Below are 20,116 nucleotides of genomic sequence, written 5' to 3'. Positions count from 1 at the left end.
GTGTAGAGTCTATACAGAAAGTTATAGAAATTCAAGTGCTTACCATATACAATGACATTGAATAAAAAATCATAATCGGCTACAAATTCATTATTTTGAACAGATATCCCACCTAAATGAAATATGCTACTGGTGGTTAAATTTCCAATCTAGTTAAAATGTGAGAAATAATCATTAAATTACATCAACAAACCAATTACATTTTCATATGAATTTATTTATAATAAAAAATAAGTAACTCTATACCTTTTTCTCCTTAGACTTCTGTGTAGCATGAGAAGTGACATTCTCATTTTGATGAACAAACTCTTGCGCTACAACTGTTTTCACAGGGTCTCCTTCAAGAACACAGTTTAGAAACTGGACTGTGTGTTCTAATGAATAGCTGTAGAGAGTTATAAATATGATGTCAATAAAAAAAAGTTATATGAAAACATTAACATAAGCAACACTTCAAACATTTTAAAATATGAAAAATTGGCTCATTTCTAAGTTTTAAACACTAACTTTATGTATCTCAAAGACTCAAGAGTGATAAGAAGGAAAAAATAAGCCCCCCAAAACTAATTTCTGTAAATTAATACCAAATGGTAACATATTGATAATTAATTCACTGTCTGATCTTTTATTACAGATTGATTATCCACAACAAATCTTACTTTCATTTTATCACCTATACTTCTTAGGTCCCTTGCTGGATTCACACATGGTTTCAGTTTCCTTCAAACATCAAACACAGACAAAAGATCTTTAAACTGCCATTTTTATTGTGTCAAATTTTACTTTTTACTTAAACCGTAAGGGTCTAGTCAGAGAAACTCTAAGCAGGGACACAGAAAGGAAAAAGTAAAACACTATCCTACCTCTCACCCCTAATTATTCATGCATATTTTCACAGTGATTCTATATTGCAGGCAGTATCAAATTCTACAAATTGACAAAGACTTGAAACACTCATGTTCCAATATCTAAAGAAACTCATTTCAAAGCAAATTATAAATGATTTTATACTGCTCATTATTTCAGGCTATATGCCTCTGATCTCTTCCAATGACCAGGTAATTAAGAGCTGACAAGAAAGGAATATTTGTGAAATGTGATAGTTCCCCTAAGTAGTGTGACATGTTGTTCTTCTTCAATTTAGTGAAGACAACCTTTGATGGAGAACCATTTTAGACTACCAATTCCACTTTAGCCCTGATCTTGCTGCCTCAGATATGCTCAACAAAACAAACAGAGGTTCCTAGGGGTAGAAGCTACCAGCAACTATCCACATCCTAAATAGCCCTTAAAATTACGGGCTTGTTTACTCATGGGGCTGGAAGGCAGTATCTTCCATTAGTGATGCTAGAGGAGTATGGCCCTGGAACATTGTACTGTAGGCATATTCTCAGTAACTGAACCCACTTACCCTTCTTACCAGGATGATGGTGAAGCTACTGCTAACTGAAAAAATTATACAGCTGCTGGAAAACAAATGGAGGCAATTGACCATCTACCCTGATGGGCCGGACTAACCCATCACTCTGGGCATCCCCAGGAAGGACTCACTCCATCCCCCTTACCTTGTCTGGGGACCCACAATTCTAGGTTTTTTACAACTGGCCTTCTTGCCCCAGGTCCCTATAAAGGAGAGTTGCCATATACCAGTGCCACTCCCCTAATCCCCATGTCCACCCCGCACCCCACCCCCTGGGGAGATTTTAATACATAACTCTAAGAAAACAGCAAGTTAGGTAGCAAAAATAAATAGGGAAATTGTGGATTGGAATAATGACATTAAAAACTTGATTTAAGTGACATGTTTAGAACTCTACATACTCAGCAGAGAATATTCTTTTTCAAAAGCACTTTCATGTAATATTTATAAAAACTGATCATGTATTAAACCACAAAGAAAATCTTAAATTTCAAAAAGAACTCTTCCAGGCCACATTCTTGTACCTCAATAAAACAAAACAAAATAAGCAATAACCCTCACCCCACTCACCACCAAAGCCATTAAACCATTTAGAAAATTAAAAAGCCTTGGGTAAATGAGAAAATCAATCTGAATTAGAGATTATTTTTAAAATAATAAAAATGAAAATACTACATATCAAAATCAAAGTATTACATATATATCGAAGACATGATAGAAAGAAAAAATTAATGCCCTTAAGTGTATTTGTGATTAAAGACTGAAAGGAAACAAAGTAGCCAAAAAGTTGAAAATACATCAACAAATTTAATTTAAGAGAAAGGAATTATCAAAAATAGAAAGGAATTGCCAAAAATTAAAAACAAAAATAAATGATTAGAAATATAAAATAGACTTTGATCAATAAAAGAAGAGCTTGTTCTTTAAAAGGATCAATCTGGTGCTCGCTCCAGCAGCACATATACTAACATTAGAAAGATACAGAGAAGATTTGCATGTCCCCTGCACAAGGGTAACATGCAAATTCGTAAAAGGGCCAATCTGATAAAGAGCAAAAACAGAACACAGAAAAATAAAAACATTAGGAAAAGAAAAAGGAATACAATCAAATACACAACAGTGTTTTTAATTATCAAAGAATATTACCTATAACTTAACAATAATAAGATTGAAAACTAAGGTAAAACTGATTTTCTAACAAAATACCAGAACAGACTCATGAAAAAAGCAATCTGAATAAAGCAATAATCTTAAGATAGTGAAAGATTCTGAAGACCTTCTCTCTGAAAAGGTACAACTCCAGAACCTTCAAAGTACTAATTTACTTAAACTTTCTAGAGCATACAGAAAAACAGCAGTCTTTCCAGATTATTTTATTAAGTCTAATACTAAATAAAACTCTGAAACCAAAATATGCCAAAGAGAACACAAGAACAGAAAATCACAGACCAATCTCATTTAATTGCTGGTGCAAAAATCCTGAAATCAATTCTTAAACTGCATTTAAAGAAAAAAAATCAAAAATAAAAATCTGAAGCTAAAATAGGTTTTATTCTAGAAATCTATTGTGATTGAAATACACTAATAAACTACAGAAAAATCCATATTAGATTCTCAGTTATAAAAAGGCATCTATTCAAAACATCTCTTGCCAAAATACAAATTTAAGAAATATACTAAGGGGCGCCTGGGTGGCTCAGTCGGTTAAGCGGCCGACTTCAGCTCCGGTCACAATCTCGCTGTCCGTGAGTTCGAGCCCCGCGTCAGGCTCTGGGCTGATGGCTTAGAGCCTGGAGCCTGCTTCCAATTCTGTGTCTCCCTCTCTCTCTGCCCCTCCCCCGTTCATGCTCTGTCTCTCTCTGTCTCAAAAATAAATAAACGTTAAAAAAAAAATTTAAAAAAAAAAAAGAAATATATTAAGATTGAAATATTTATTATTCAAACCAGAAGTATTCCTAACATGCCAAACATCAAACATTGTGTGTAACACTACAATAATTAAAACAATATGGTGGAAACCCAGGACCAAACGAAGAGCTCAACAGAACTGAAAAGTCTTTAAAGGAAAATGTATATTTTGGAATTTAGCAAATAATAGTGGTTGTATTTTATATCAGTGGGTGAAGATAATCTATTCATCCAGTTGCTTATTTGGAAAAACAATTAAGTTAAATCTCTACCTCATACCATACACATAAAATTTAGAGGACTTTGAAAACTTAAAACTCCTGGATAAATGGGAAATGCTAGATTATTTAAAACTTTTTAACTATTAAAAACACTGAAGAAAATATTTTTATAATATTGGGGAAGGACAGACTTCCTAAAATGACATTAAACTCGGAAACAATAAAGGAAATGATTTTCTGATAAAACATATGAATTAAAACATGTATATGCCCAAAGTGACTATATGCCAGGTTAAAAGCTAAGTATCAGAGTAAAATAATAATTATAATCTATAGAAACAAAGATAACTACATATAACATATAAAATGAGCTCTCACAAATGAAGAAATACAAAGAACCAAATGGAAAACAGGCAAAGGTAAGCAATAAATAGAAAAATAAATTAATGGAAAAGGTTCAACCTTCCTAGTAATCCACAAAATTAAAATTTAAACAACAATGAAATATTTTACCCATCACGATCCCAAAACTTTTAGAGATTATTAATATCCAGGGTGGATTACACTATCAGTACATATAACACAGAAAGCCTTTATCCAAAAAAAAAAAAAAAAAAAAAATTTGGCTTACACATACAAAACACACACACATTAGTATATATATGAGAAAAAAACTGAGGCCTATAAACCAATTTCCAAAACCTGCTCACTTTCTGCATTATGTACATTGCATTTAATTGTTTATAATATACTGATTACTTGTTATCAGAAAAATTAAAATGATACACTTTCAATGACATCACAATAGAAATTATAGATAATCCTATCACTCACTTGTGGTCCTTGAAAATGTCCACCAGAAAATTTTGGTTAATAGCTGGAAATATCTTAAAAAGCTGCTTCTCCTTTAGTTTAGTGGCACAATCTTTTTCAAACATAAGTGCCTCCCTTTTCTAAAACAAACAAAAAAGACAAAAATCATCCTTCAGATGGAATTTATAACACTAATCATGCTGATCCAAAAGCATGGTTATTTTGTTGCAAAAAGATTAATCATTTAAAAGCAATCACAGACTTTCTTCACTGATTAAAGACTGAAATTAGTAATATAAGTATTCTTGCACTATTTATTTATATCCCATTTTTTGCAAAGTATTTGAAGCTGTTCTTTGATATACACACACAATCACACAAGTACATATACGTGTGCAAGTGTATATAAATATATACATACTCTCACATAACATACCCAGCATATTCAGACATATTATATAAAACAGATGAAGATATATGTACACATATATAAACAGGATATAAATAAATGAAGAAGTCAGAGAGTAAAGTAAGAATATAGGATAAAGCTAGCAAATAAAATTAGTATATAAATGCATGCCATAAAATCCTGTACAATTGCTAAAGATGGGCCACAAATTCAGTTCTGAGCTTCTTAGTGGCCAAAGCAAAGGGGGAAACAAAGATTCTCAGTGTCCATAAAATAAAAACAAACCAGTTGCTCAGGAGAAGTACAGCTTTTTCTGGTACTGAGACCTGAGAGAAATTTCTCCCATGGGTCCTCATAAAAGGGACACTGTGTGATGCTGTGAACAACGTCCTCAAAAACATATTCTCCTCAATGGGCAGAAACTACAATGTACAAATAAGTTGCAAATTCAGGTTGACAGAAAATCTTAAAATTCACAATTTTAAAAATTTTCACAAACATATTTACTCCAAAATAACTGTATGAGACCTGTCACTAATTGTTGTTTTCTCACAAGTTATAATTGGATCCATTTAAATTGCCAAACTAAGGAACTTTCTTAAAAATGTGCTTTTTAAATTCTAACCTAGGAATATGGTAAACATTCTTAAAGTGATTTCTAACTCTGAGACAATTTGTTGACGTTGTGATGTAGGTACAGAATATTTTTGTTTGCTAGCAAGATGCTAATATCTGAAAAATAACTTCCTATAAAATTTCAAAGGTGACTCTGAAAATATAAAAATTGTAATAATCTAGGACAACCTTAACATATTTAGGTCATTTATAACACCAAACAACAATAAAAGAGGATTCACAACAGGTGACAATCTGACCAGTAAAAGGGACTGGTAAAGCTGAACACATCACACATCACAAGAGTAACGGAAACAAGCCACCTCAAGAATTAAAAATATTTCATGTTTTATTTAAGATACACATTATAATCTGAATTTACTAAAAAATTCAGTGATCAGATTTACTAGCACCCTACCAGGTCACAGAGTTTCTAAACTACAAATTCTAAGGTCTCATCAATGAACTGAAAACTCATGACCTTATTCTACTCATATATTATGCCTAATGTTTATTTTATATTCTTTGCTTAAAAAAATACAAAGTGTATTTCTGCTTTGGAGATGAAGAGTGAAAAGAAAGCATTAAGTAAGAAATTCTCTTACTGAGGCTCTACCTAAGGAGAAGTATCCTTGGGACCAAATAAGTTCAGCTTCTATTTACCCAACCCATAGAAAGATAAGCAAAATTCACTGATAGAAAAAAGAAAAATGCATTAAGTTGGGAAGTGAAGGTACTCATTTGTTCACTATTACACTGAGAAATTAATTAAAAGACAGATTAGAACCATAGTTTCAGCATTAAAAATGGAGTTTCAGGTAAAGGTGTCACACTATTTGGGCATAAGTTATAAGGTTTCCTTATTTTTAAGAAAATACATTTCTCCAATTTATTACATATATAAATGAAGAGGATATTTGAAAGAACATTACAAGACGTTACCAAAGAGACTGCTTCTTGGACTATGTAAACATGCAACAATGGTAACAAATTTCCAATTTAATTCACAAAATAACTGGGAAAAATAAATACGAAGGTAGAAGAATCCCATCATTCTTCCTATGCCCCAATTCTATGTATTTCAGCCAAATATAAAGGTGCTCCTTTTGAAGAGTCAAATGAGTAAGAAAGTAAGTAAAATGTTTTAGATACATCTAAGAATTATTTCTTTACTTTGAGAACTGGACTAAATAACCTCTAAGTTCTTTTCCTTTTTGATTTTGAAATTTTCTAATACTAATTTTCAGAATTCCAAAAAAGGCTGAGAAGAAATGCAAAAGAAACCAAATTCACTTATGGCCTCGTAAAATCTGATATGCTGAATAAGGAACAAAAATAAAATTCAAAATAAAGTTTCTGTTTGAACTTGTTTGACTGAAAGTTAGAAAGAGTATTCAATTTCTTAATTCAAATTCATAAGTTTCTAAAATGACTCTCTAAAAAATTTTGTTTTGAAGTTGGGATAGTTCTTTAATAGCAAGACAAACATTTCTTTTTACTGATTTATGAATAAAATTATCTTTAAATGAAAGATTTCTTTCTTGTTTTTCTAAAATTAAAGAATTATAGAAGTAAATACTAAAAGCCAAAAAAATGCAGCTTAATCACCTGCAAAATTAAATCTAAAATAACAGTTTCATACAGACAGGCTTTTTTTTTTTTTTTTTTATAGAATATCAACTAATCTCCCAAAGGCAAAAACCTCCAGCTTCAAACTTCAAAACAATTTTCAATTTTAACATTAACTTCAATCAGGTTAAATACAGATTCCAGACTAGAAAATTCAGAATTAAATGAAAATCACAAAGTAAACATACAATCAACCTAGAGTCAGAGACAAAGGCTTAATGGTTAAGGCTTAATACTAACTCATACCAAATCATGTTTTTCCTGTAAGGCAATTTCTTCTGACATTATTTCTCTGAGTGACACTTTTTTAGTTTGAGTGTTCCAATGATCCAATAAGGGTAGCATTTCAGGTGCTGCTAAAGTCTTCAGTAATTTTTTGCCTGTTCTCTGAGATGACTTTTGTTCAGGATTATCAAGACCAATACTCCCAACCAGGGAAGGATCTACAAAAGCAGTATAAATAGTGTCAGACCCTCAACAATAAATATACAAATTAAGCATTACTCATTCTGTTACAACTACCTCAGAAAGACCAAAGAAACATGATTTTTTATTTCTAGCTTATATAACGTAACTCTGAGGTTTCAAAATAGATAGTCACATAATTGCAAACGAGACATATGTATAAATGTAGAAACGTTTCAAATGAGCAAGGATGTGGGTATCATTGTAAATCAACTCAATAGTTTCTACTTTTTCTAATATTTATTTTGAGAGAGAGAGAGTGACAGAGAGAGAGAGAGAGAGAGCACAAGAGCGAGTGTGTGCAGGCTGGGGGAGAGGGGCAGAGAGAGAGAGGAGAAAGAATCCCAAGCAGGCTCCGTGCTGTCAGCATGGAGCCCGACAAAGGGCTCAATCCCAAGAACCGGGAGATCATGATCTGAGCTGAAATCAAGATCAAACCAACTGAGCTACCCAAGTGCCCCCCCCCAACTCCTTTTTTTTTTTTTTTTTTTTTTTTTTTTTTTATCACATCAACACAGAAAAAATGACACACACATACATTGGTAAACAAAGGGAGTTGTAGCCCGGTGGTAGTGACCAGCTAGAGTAGCTCTGGTCAGCTCTGCTCAGCCACTCCAAGGACTGAAAGGACCAATATTCTGGCAAACCTGCAACCCACTAGAGGCACACAACAAATAAATACTGAACAAATGATATATTCAACACAAGGAAGAAACTGAACATTCTAAGAAGTTCACAATAACAAGATTTAATGTATAATATTTCAGCATCTCTAAGGGTAGCAGCATATTTTATACATTCCTTTGCTTTCCCAGAGAATAAAGAAACAGCAGATACTGCCATCCACATAAACTCTGATACCCTTCCAGTACCTCTAGCTCTCAAATAGCTTTAGCTCTTGAAGCTACAACTAAAGAACACCCAAAGAATCTTCAACCTGGAGTCCTAGTGTGAGGCGTATAAAAGAGGCATCTGAAGGAAACGTGCACAAAAGTAGGCCCGTTAACAGGTCCGCCACCCTGCACTAATCACTGACAACACTACCTAAGAAGTTGTCTGGAATCAAATATTGTCAATTTGGCAGATGTTACAAAAGCAGGCTGACTTTTGTGCTCTAATAATATTAACATCAGTAAAAATTTTGAATAACCAAGTAACAACTGAATGATGCTCTCAATCAAACACATGAACATGTTAGTGCTCTCGAACCAGAACAAAATCTTAAACAGGCAATACCCTGACTATACGTATTAGAGCACACCACAGGTGGTCCACTGCACTCATGAAAGTTAATTACAGGTGCTTTTTAGTTCTTCTAGCTTTATTTTATTTCAATATTAAATGTTAAATATTTTAAAAGAACTTTAATTTCAAATCAAAATTCTTGGGTAACACATTTTGTGGAAGTATATTTAATAATGCATTAAAATTCGTACACATACACCAAGTTTCAACATCATGACAAGAACATTAGAAGTAAAAATATGTGTTTTACCTCGCATAAACTTGCCAGAGGATACTTCTTCTTGTCTTTGTCGCTCCTAAACACAAATGCAGGACAGGGGATTGGCAAAGGAGGGTGCATTATAAAATAAGATTATATTATTTTTCTCTAGAAATCACTTCTCCTTGTAAAACTATCAATTGTCCTTGCCAAATCTAAGTAAAACAATAAAATTAGACATGATTATGAAGTAGGACTATATTAATATATTTTTGCCACTTACAGAGCTCTTAGGCTGGTTTTGTTTTGGTTTTTTTTTTAGCAGTTTTTGAAATTTAATCAATCAGTGCTACAAGTCTTTAGAGTAAAAACTATTTATGACTTTTTCTCTTAAAAAAAGTCAACAATCATATTGAGCTCCATCATTAGTTATATAATTTGGCCCATCTGGAAATAACCAAAAATACTAGAAAGAGGAAAAATATCAGTAACCTATTTACTGATAAAAATTCATTCTCTCTCAAAGTCAAAATTCAATAGAAATCTTTCATACAACAGATTCTATTAAGAGCAAAGTGAACACAAAAGGAGCTCTTTATAAAAAGAAGCCTACCAACCATTACAGATTCTTTCCATTTCTCATGAATCACTTTAGCCAGATTCAGATCTATATGAACCACACAATCCTCAACTGTTAGAGACCCTTGTGAGGAGGGAAAAAAGAAAAGAAAATATGATCATTACTCATTATACATTTTGAGAAAACATACTCCACCACCTTATTCATCATAAAACTAATTCATATTATTACTAACCTGTATTTCTAGTTCTAAAGCTCCTAGAATAATTTTTTTATGTGCTATGTCACTGTTTTCACACTTCTTGGTGGGTGCAATTATACAATGCTTCATATATTTAAGTTATTCCTGTCCATCAGTTTACCTGAATATATTTAAGATATTCATTTCCATTACTCAAGACTTTTCAAGAAGTGTGTTCTAAGAAATTAGTCTTGCCTTAAGTATATCTGGAGTAGCACCACAGATTCAAAAAGGTTCAACTGTGCAAATAAGTATGAGGTAAATACCCAGAAAACTTTCAACATATGCATGGGATGAACACAAACTCCATATAAATACTCTCTATTTCTTTAAATTACATTTTTTTGAAATACTCTATAAACAAATGTGTCAAAAATAAGGTATATTTCAGTTAACATAGAACATAATTTCAAAATGGAGATAGAACCCTGAATCTGTTTCTATTCACACAAAGATACATATTTAGGTAATCTTTTTCTTTACCTGAATCAATACCAACAGGGCCAAATAATTCATTGAGCTGAAAAGCCAGCTCAGGAGGTAATGCCAATTCCAAACAGTCTATGGTCAGAGATTTGGCCATCATTGGCATGGGATTCAACATCTCAGTTTTATCTTCTTCACTAACTCCAGCTGACAAAGTACTCTCAGCCATTAGAATTTTTTCCATTTCCTGTTCATCTTCATTCATAAATTCTTCAGTGTTTGGAAATTTCACATAAGTCTTAGGAAGATTTTCATTTTTCTTTATTTCAAAAGAGTCAGTAAAATCAACTTCTTCATTTAACTCCAGATTTGAAGTGCTCGATACAGAGTTTAAAACATCAGACAAATTCAAAGAAGAATGTATACTGTCTCCAATCTCTGTGACTTCTAGGTTCTTCTCCATGTCCCTCACATCTTTAGCAGTAGTAGCTTTTAGAGTCCCTGGAAAAGGCTGCTTAATGTTATATAAACCTGGAAGTTCTGCCTGACTACCAGGAAGTACTTCATTAGTATTCTTTAGATCTGTAGTGGCATTAGGAAATAAATCTGTTATGAATCCTGGTTTTTCAGTAGTGATAGCTCTTATTTCTGCCTGCTCTGAGTCTCCCTTTTCTGAATCACAGGTAGACTGCACATTAGTGTTACTGACAACAGTGCCATGGCCAAATTCTGGCACAGAAGAAATAGAATCCTCCAAGGTTCCTCTTTGGCTGATAATTTCCTTCAAATTTAATCCCAGAGAAAACGGCCCAATTTGTGCTTCGTCGTATGATTTTTGGATATTCTCAAATTCAGTATCCTCACATAATTTAGTTTCAGAGTCCAACAAAAGGCTTGTAGCCCAAATAATATCTTTGTTACACCTCTCATATAAGTCTTTTAGGGCTTCTAATGAAAAGGACCCAAAGAGTTTACAAAGAATGTTAAGATTTTCAGATTCATCAGCACTGGTGAGCTCACTTTCTTCAACATATGTGCTTTTATCATACATTACCCTGTATGGAATTGTTTCCTGAATGTCTAATTTTGTGTTAATATTGAAAGCTTTTGGTTTAAATCCATCTAATCGTCCGGTTAATACTCTCACAGAATCTGAAACACTAATTTTATTCTTTTCTATTTTCCATAAGAGAGCAAAATCCTGTGGTTCAGTCTGGGTACACATGTCTTCTTCTATTCCAGGGACTTTCTTAAGTTTTCCGTCTGGAAATTCTGCTAAAGTTTGTGGTCCTACTACTCCAGGAATAGTTGGCCCACTATTGGTAAAAGTAAGAGACAATGTGTTTTGTCTATGAATCTTTTTACTTGGACAAGTTTTATTCTCACAGGCCATTTCACTGGATAGCGATTCAGAACTTCCTAGAGTAGAACTGGAACTACCCAGTGTTTTTAGTTCTTCAGGGCTTGTGCCCCAACAGGCCTCATGTGCTGTGTAGAAGCCTATTTCATTCAAACTGTCATTAGTTCCAAATTCTAGGTTGGGTTCCTTTAAGCTGTCTTTTGGCATTCTTGATCTGTGCTCTCTCTGAGCTAAAGAATCAGATGAAGGCCAGTCACCCACAATGCTGAATGATTGTTTTTCAGTATTTTTATACAGATCAAACTGAGAGTGACTGAAAGATTCTGAAGCATCATCATACTGTGATTTCTTGTCCTCCTCTGTACTTTCAGGTGGAGATTCTCGCTGCTGGATGTGATCAATATTCACAGATAGACTATTATCTAATACTTTGCGTGTCTGAGGACGATTATACTTTTTGTCACTTTGTACAGATGAAGTTTTTTCAGTTTTTCGGTTCCTTTTTGTCCTCTGACCAATAGTCTTATCAACTGGCCAATCACCAACAAAATTTGATAGCTCATGTCTTGGGAACTTTTCCAAAGTTGATTTGCTTTTTGGTTTTCCAAAGGCTTTTTTCTTTACCATAGCTCTTTCTTCCAATATTTCACCAGGTGAAGATTTTTCATTTTGAAATGGTATAGTATTTGAAAGATCATAGTCTTGATTATTTTCACCATAGCAAATACTTGGTGACACTCTCTCTACAAAACTATCAGCATCAGTTTTACTATATTCTTTTTCAGAAGCCATTTCTACTTGCTCTTCTTTCTCACTTTTTTCTGTTGCTTGTCCTTTGCTTTCAGAATCAGAAAAATACATGTCTGAAACTTCCTGAATGAAAGCACTCTGAATGTTAAGATTCATACCACTTATTTCTCTTCTTCCTTTGTTTAAATCTGCATTAGACAGATATGTAACATTCTCAGGTAATATAGTTTCTTTGGTCCCTTCAAGTTTCTTCACTTCAGTTAACTCTAGATGCTTCAAAGATGAGGATAAAACATTTTCTTCTTTTTCAGAGATAATATCTTCATTGTCTCTTGGGCTGTAAGATTTTTTTTACAGTATTATAAGGAAGTCTCTTAATGTTGCTATTAACATTATGATTTAAATTAAAAAAGCATTTCACCGAAAGACAAGACACTTAACATTTCTTCTAAAACTTCTATAAATAAACTACATTAATTAAAATTATAAAAGCTAATCGTGATCTTTTCCTAGTACATAATGAACACATCCTTTCATTGTAACCCTAACACCTAACACAATGCTTGGCATATAGGAAGCACTCAAACTTTTTTCGAATAAAAAACATGAGATTTTCAGTTAAGGTGTTCATATGCATTAAATATTAAAGGTTCTAAATTTGTTCCCAGAAGAGGACACCTGGCTTCTCTCAGAACCATTTAAGCTTAATATGTGTGAAACTAGGTCTGCCTCTATTAACATCTGTCATTTGCTACAGAGGAAAATACTTAAGCTTCATTTACAAAGTCACGAAGAGTCAACATGATTTGCACAACTAAGAGAAATGAGAGAAAGGGAGGAGAGCTGTCATTTGAAATGTCACCTGCTAAATTTTTTAAAACCATCCTCAATGTTAATTTCAGACTCAACAGCACTTTTGCCTAATCATTACACTTTCAACTTCAATACTTTTTCCTTAGTCAATTTATCAACTCATCTTCCTTTCTTTCTTTATTCCAGGAGCTCTCAAAGTCCCACCTCTCTCATGAAGCTTCCTAAGTGAAATCACATCTAACACTGAGTTTTCTACATGCCAGATGCTATTCTAAGTCCCTTTTAAGTATTAATTCATAATCCTTATGAAATTCTTATGAACAAAGTGTTATGATTGCCATTTTAGAAATGAAGAGCTGAAGTATAGAGAGATTCTATAATTTGTCAAAGATTACAAAGCCTTGGAATTTGAAGCCAGGAAACAGCTCAGGAGCCATGCTCTAAACCACTTTGCAACACTGCTCCTCAATAAAAGAGCATTTATGAATTTTCTCTTCCCATCTCCTTTTTTTATAGAGATTCACCAGCCCTTATCATCAAAAAGTATGGGCGATTTAGACTTCTATCTATATTTAAGGTTATTCTTTAACTCACCTACTTATTCAATTGTTCATATGTCCTAAATGTTTAACAGATTCAGTACCATGCTAGATTGCAAACTTTCAAAAGGCTATGACTTGTATTACTTATTCAAAGCATTTCATTAATAATCAATTTTTATAATACTAACTTGAAAGAGTATTTTCACTAATACCTGAAGAAACACAAAATAATGACAGGCAATAACCAATAAATATTGGAATAGTGGGAAGTTACACAAAGAAAGCAGGAGTATTCACAGTATAAACATGGACCCACAAAACCCTGAGGACCCACAAAACCCTGGGACCCACAAAATCCCATGTCATTGCTTACATAAATTTACTTCTCTTGCTAACCATATACATCTTGTTTCAGGTAAGACAATGATCTAAACTCAACAAATAACAAACATCTATTTTTATTTTTAAAGTTATTTGGCAGTGATTTCACAAGCTACAAAATTATTTTTTAAATTATATTTCAAATTGAATTTTTGTACACAGGGACTTTAACCTACCTAGTACTTCTGTCCTCACAAGAATATGCACACAACTCAATACGTTCAATTTTCTCTGGAACTGAAGAACTCATGATTATTGGCACTGAAACAAAACGCTGATAGTGTTCCAACATTCTTGTTAATTTTTCTTTGCTTACCCCATGAATATTACGCCTAAAAATTCCAGGGCAGAAAAGGGTAGAAGAAATATTGGTAATTAAAGTTTAAAAAAAATGGAACACATAACACCAAGAAAAACAATGATATATTTTTCATTTTTTTTAACGTATACAAAATAATGCTCTATTTCTAATATGTAAAAATATCTAAGCTGGTTTGTCATGACACAATATATACAGACTCTAATTTTCATCTTATTCAACATGTCTTAAATAACCATTTTTTAAATCATTCCATATAATCTTTTCCAAACATCTTTTATCAACTTGGAAAAAAACAGATCCTAATAACTTTAAAAGAAGCTATTCTCAAGCTCTGCAAAAAAAACTTCATAAGAGTATGACCATTACTTCCAGACTTTAATTATTAACTAGTAAGTAAAAAAAATTCTACTAGTCTTCCACTTAGGCCACTATGGCAGACTAGATGTCCAAAGGGCCCTCCTGTTACAATAAAACTGAATCCCAAGTCAATTTAAGCAAATGTATATACATTTTAAGTTCAAGAAAAGAAAAAAATTCCTTGTATCTTAAGTCTCTGGATATCCAAATATGAAATTTGTTGTATTTGTGCTTTCACTCATGGTAGCTTATTTCTTTATTTTTGTTTATGAACTCATATTCCGTTGAAACTAATACTAAAGGATCCTTAGGCCTTAAACTGGGGGTGCTTTTCTTCATACAACGTCTGGATTTGCATCTGCCAGGAGGCCAGATGGTATGCTTTAGTCTCTCAAGGATCTTAATCTTCATGAAGACATCTCAGTTGCAACACTGCTATCTTGGGTTGGATCCAAGGCTCAGTGTCTGGATCCCAGGGCTAAAATTAGTATTTGCCATGTTGGCAAATCTGGGTTTCATATTTACCTACCTCAATCTTGTCTGGTTTCAGATCACAGAGAAGCAAAGAGATAGAAAATATGAAAGAGAAGTTAAGAGACATAGACATAGAGGACAGAACAAAAAGGCAGTATACATCTAATCCAAGTCCCAGAAAGAGAGTACATGGGACAGAAGCAATTTAAAGAAAAATGGCTGAGAATTTTCCAGAACTGATCAAAGACACAAATACCCTGATCTCTGAAGCCCAACAAATCCCAAACAAGATAAATAAGGAATCCACTAGAAACATGGTGCTGAAGCTGTCATTCACCAAAGGTAAAGAGATGATGTTGAAAGTAACCAGAAATTAAAGAAAGAAAGAAAGAAAGAAAGAAAGAAAGAAAGAAAGAAAGAAAAAAAAAAAAAAACTAGTTACTGACAAAGAAACCAAGTATTAGAATCACAGCTGACTTAACAGTAATGGAAGGCAAAAGAGAATTAAACGTTATCTTCAATAACAGAAACTGTCAATCTAGAATCTATACACCCAGTGAAAGTATCTTACAAGAATGAAGGCAATAAAAGAATTTTCAGATTAAAAAAAAAAATGAGTTTGACATGAAACAGAACTATACTGTAAAGAAATTCCTAAAAGATTAATGTCAGACAGAAGGAAATTCCCAGGTGAAAGATCTGTGATGCAAGAAAAATTAAGGACAAAGCAATAACCATATGAGTGAAAACACACATTGTCTGTACACTGTACAATCATAGCACGTAAGTTGGAAGGCAGGTAAGTATCAGAGTTAAAATGTTTGAAAATATTTTTATTTTTGAGAAGGCTAAGAAAATGGTTTAACCTTAAATTTAAAGTTTGCATGATAAAAGTTTTAATGTCACCATTAAAAGAATAAAAATAGTGTATATAATTTCCAAATTAATAGAGAAAGAACAAATAAATAAGAAATTTGCATTCAGTGAAAAAAAATCCAAAATAAGGCATAATAAGAGGGAAAGAAGTCAAATATATAATTTTCTGCGATAGGAGAAAAACAATCACAGGAAAGGTGAGATAAAGAGAAAGTGCAGAGTGAGACAGTAAGAAGCAAGACCAATTATATGAATAACCAAAATAACTATAAAAGAACTAAGGTTAGCAACAAAAAGCCAAAGATGGACAGAGGTTTTCTGAAAACCTAATTATACTAGTTATAAGAGATATGCCTAAATGTAAAGACACTGAAAAGTTCAAAAGTAAAAGTATGGAAAAAGAAATAACACCCAAATCCTAAAAGGAAGCTGGTGTAGTTCTATTAATATTAGACAAATTAGACTTTATAACTAAAATTAACATTAAGGATAAAAGAAAATCACTTGACAAGGATAAATGGTTCAATTAGACAGATATAAAAATTTTAAGCTTCTAAGCACTTTAAAAAATATCCTCAGAATAAAGTGAAAATAGGCAGAATTATATAAGAAGAAATGAATATACTCAACATAACAGAGAGAGAGTTCACCACACCCTCTCATGCAGATTTCCTCATTCCTCCCTTAAACATTAATCCATCAAGCAAATTTTTTTAAAAAGATGTGAGCAACAGAATAGGCATGATTTAATAATATATTAGCATACTATAACATACTATATATAACAAAGCATATAGGGGCGCCTGGGTGGCGCAGTCGGTTAAGCGTCCGACTTCAGCCAGGTCACGATCTCGCGGTCCGTGAGTTCGAGCCCCGCGTCAGGCTCTGGGCTGATGGCTCGGAGCCTGGAGCCTGTTTCCGATTCTGTGTCCCCCTCTCTCTCTGCCCCTCCCCCATTCATGCTCTGTCTCTCTCTGTCCCAAAAATAAATAAAAAAAAAAAAAAAAAAAAAAAAAAAACAAAGCATATATTTTTATCAAGCAAACAGGAAACATTTATAAAACACTGACAATATACTAGGTCACAAAATGTATCTTTTATACTATCAGAGAATTAGTAATCACACAAATCGTACAATCTTACCTACTACAGTTAAACTGAAAATGAATTTTTTAAAAAAGATGAATTTAAAAATAACCTTTTCAGAAATTTTAAAACATAGTTCTAAATAACCCAAGGGTTAAAAAGTAAAATTAATCAAAATGCAAATAAGGGGGTAAATGATAAAAAGAAAGTATTCTATATTAAAATTCTAGGAGCATTAAACATAGTACCTAGGGAAATTCATAGCATCAAATGCTCATATAAAATAACCTAAACTTTCAAGTGAAATCTTATAAAAATAACAGAATAAACAAAATAGATTTTTTTAAAAAGCAAACGAAGTAGAATAAAAGAGAAGCAGAAGTGAATTGAACATAAAACAAACTTATAATAGAAAGATTAAGCAAGCAAAGTGATGTTTATTTGAAAAGGCTAATAAAAAATCTGATCTCTGGTGAGAATAATCAAGAAAAAAAGAAGACACACATAAATACATTCAGATTAAAAAGAGGAACGTAAGTATGGATGCAGCAGAAATGTAAAGGTAAGAGAATACTATAATTATTTTAATAAAGTCTAAATAAATTTGAAAACTTTGGTGTAATGACAAATTCTAACTGAACCTTCTTACAAAGAAATCACCAGATCCAGACAGTTTCATAAGTAAATTCTATCAAACTTTCAAACTCACATAAACTCAGAAAAGAGAAACAGAAGAAACACCTTCTAATTAATTTTATCAACCCAAAACCATGATATCAAAACCAGGCAAAGAAAGGGCAAGGAAGAAAAAATTACTGGTCACTCATTTATACAGATGCAAAAATCCTTAACAAAATATTAGAAAACCAAATCTAGTAATGTATCAAAAGCATATAAAAAGGAATGGAAGTACTGATACATGTTACAATAGGGATAAAACCTGGAAACATTATGCTAAGTGAAAGATGTCAGACACAAAAGGCCACACATTGTATGATTCCATTTATGGGCAATGTCCAGTACAGGCAAATCCACAGAGACAGAAAAGCAAATTAACATTTGCCAAAGGAAAGGGAGAATTGGGAGTGACTAATAGCAGGTACAGGGTTTCTTTGTGAGGTGATGGAAATGTTCACTAATCAGAGAGTGGTGATGGTTGCACAACATTATGAATACAGTAAAATTAGGTTACCCTTTAGTTAGTATTAAAAGTAGTTAAAATTACCAAGAAGAAAATACCCTGACCAAACTCCAGTTATGCCTATCTCTAAGGGAATACAGAGCACAAAGCAAAACACATGATGTATCCATGTCGTAGGGTAACATTTTTATTCAAGTCAAACAATCACATAAAAAAGCATAAGTTTTGGGAGACGGGCAAGGAGTGGGGAGGGTAGTGCAATACTTGGATAGTTTGACATCTGCTACCTTTTCCACCTATACCTCCCTCACTTCCTTTCAGTATTCTAAGTCACCAGGCAGCTACAATGATTTACTCCTCCCATAGCACAAGGTTCAGGTATGCCAATCCCCAGGGTCTATTCTAATTTCAAATATTGACATTATATTATTAATAAGCAATAAAGTACTGACTATATAAGACAATTGTAATTTTTCTGTTAATTAACTCAGTATTAGGAATAAGGTACAAACTCTTCAAAAACTGAAAAAGAAAGTCTATAGGAAATACAAAATTTGTTACAAAAGCTGCAATCCAATCTATTTTGTTTCATTGATTATTTATAGAGAGAAAAAATCTAGATGGACTTTCTATCACTGCCATAAAATTAAAAACGTGTTAGATGGTCTCTACATTTTACCTTGCAAGTTCCTTTGGTTTGAACTTCCACCATGTGTCCGGTTCCCGGAAAAGAACTTTATATTTATGTTTTTGAGACTATGTACAAAAAAGACAAATGTATTTAAAAATAATTACTTCCATGAAATTAAAGGAATTGTTTCCAAATTCATAGCATGTTAACTGAAAGAACCTAAAGATTATCTAATTGTGACGGGTTTGTTAAATCGGCAAAATGCACAATCTCATTGACCCAGCAATTAACTTCCAGAAATTTATGCTACTAATAAATTATTATATGACTGCAAATACACACACACACACACACACACACACACACCCCTAAGATATCCAGTTCATTATTATCTGTAATAGCAAAAGGAGACAACACAGTGACTATTAATGTGCAACTGACTAAATAAATGAAGGTACAACCATACAATGAAAATACTTACAGAAATTTTGAAAGTTCTATATGTGTTAAAAAGAAAAGGCCCCAATATAAACTGTTAAGAAAGATACAGAATTTTCACTTGGGTAAAAAAGAATTAATCAGACATTTTTACACAATATAGAAAACTTCTGGAAAGATTCTAAAAAATACTATTAAAGACTTTTTGGCACTCTTTTTTATAATTTGAATATTTATCATACATGCATTACTTTTATAATTTTGAAGCTATTTCAAATAATAGCTCATTCAATTTTTCAAAACTCTAATAGGACTATTATCTAAAAGCTATGCCCTACACTTCGGCATTAGATCCTATCTCCTCTCTCCACCTCAAGAATAACCAAGTTCAGCAATTCTCCCCTCTGAGTTATCATCAATTTTTCCCTCCATCTTGAATCAATCTTATCACATTCAATTATTTCTCCCATTTTACTCTTAATCCCCTTTCCTCTGCCAGCTCCCCATTTTCCTGCTTCCCTTTGCAGGAAAATGCCTTCAAAAGAATTACTACACTCTATCTTCAATTCCTCTCATCACTTCTCTTAAACCCACTCCAATTGGCTACTCCACTGAAACTGCCCATCAAGACCACAAATTACCTCCACATTGAAAAATGCTACAGTTAATTCTCAGTCCTCTCCTACTTGACTCTCAGCAGCATTTATCACAGCTCACCACTTCTTTCTCCTGACACTTTGTTCCTGCATACTTGCTTTTCCTCCAGCTCCACTA

At 32.8% G+C, this 20,116-nt stretch overlaps 1 protein-coding gene and 1 non-coding gene across 14 annotated transcripts in view; one reads left to right on the top strand and one right to left on the bottom strand.

The window, feature by feature from the left end:
• Nucleotides 1–20,116, bottom strand: part of N4BP2 (NEDD4 binding protein 2) — a 97,703-nt gene that overhangs the window by 46,898 nt on the left and 30,689 nt on the right. For 12 of the 13 annotated variants that reach the window (XM_078446189.2, XM_078446186.2, XM_060655191.3 and 9 more), the window contains 8 exons: nucleotides 18,953–19,029; nucleotides 14,194–14,349; nucleotides 10,229–12,618; nucleotides 9,542–9,627; nucleotides 8,976–9,021; nucleotides 7,262–7,458; nucleotides 4,384–4,502; nucleotides 247–385 (listed from right to left, as the gene is read on the bottom strand). In XM_078446189.2, the coding sequence (XP_078302315.2) occupies nucleotides 247–385; nucleotides 4,384–4,502; nucleotides 7,262–7,458; nucleotides 8,976–9,021; nucleotides 9,542–9,627; nucleotides 10,229–12,618; nucleotides 14,194–14,349; nucleotides 18,953–19,029 (3,210 nt within the window). Of the gene's footprint in view, nucleotides 1–246; nucleotides 386–4,383; nucleotides 4,503–5,056; nucleotides 5,194–7,261; nucleotides 7,459–8,975; nucleotides 9,022–9,541; nucleotides 9,628–10,228; nucleotides 12,619–14,193; nucleotides 14,350–18,952; nucleotides 19,030–20,116 lie in introns of those variants that run through there. The other variant, XM_060655205.3, reaches the window with a different exon arrangement.
• On the top strand, nucleotides 2,361–2,467 carry LOC132693431 (U6 spliceosomal RNA). The gene has a single exon (XR_009616814.1). It is a non-coding gene; the product is annotated as a U6 spliceosomal RNA (small nuclear RNA).

This window comes from Panthera onca, chromosome B1 (assembly GCF_046562875.1).
Source record: "Panthera onca isolate mPanOnc1 chromosome B1, mPanOnc1 haplotype 2, whole genome shotgun sequence".
Lineage (NCBI taxonomy): Eukaryota > Metazoa > Chordata > Mammalia > Carnivora > Felidae > Panthera > Panthera onca.
This window is presented reverse-complemented; position numbering and strand designations above follow the sequence as displayed.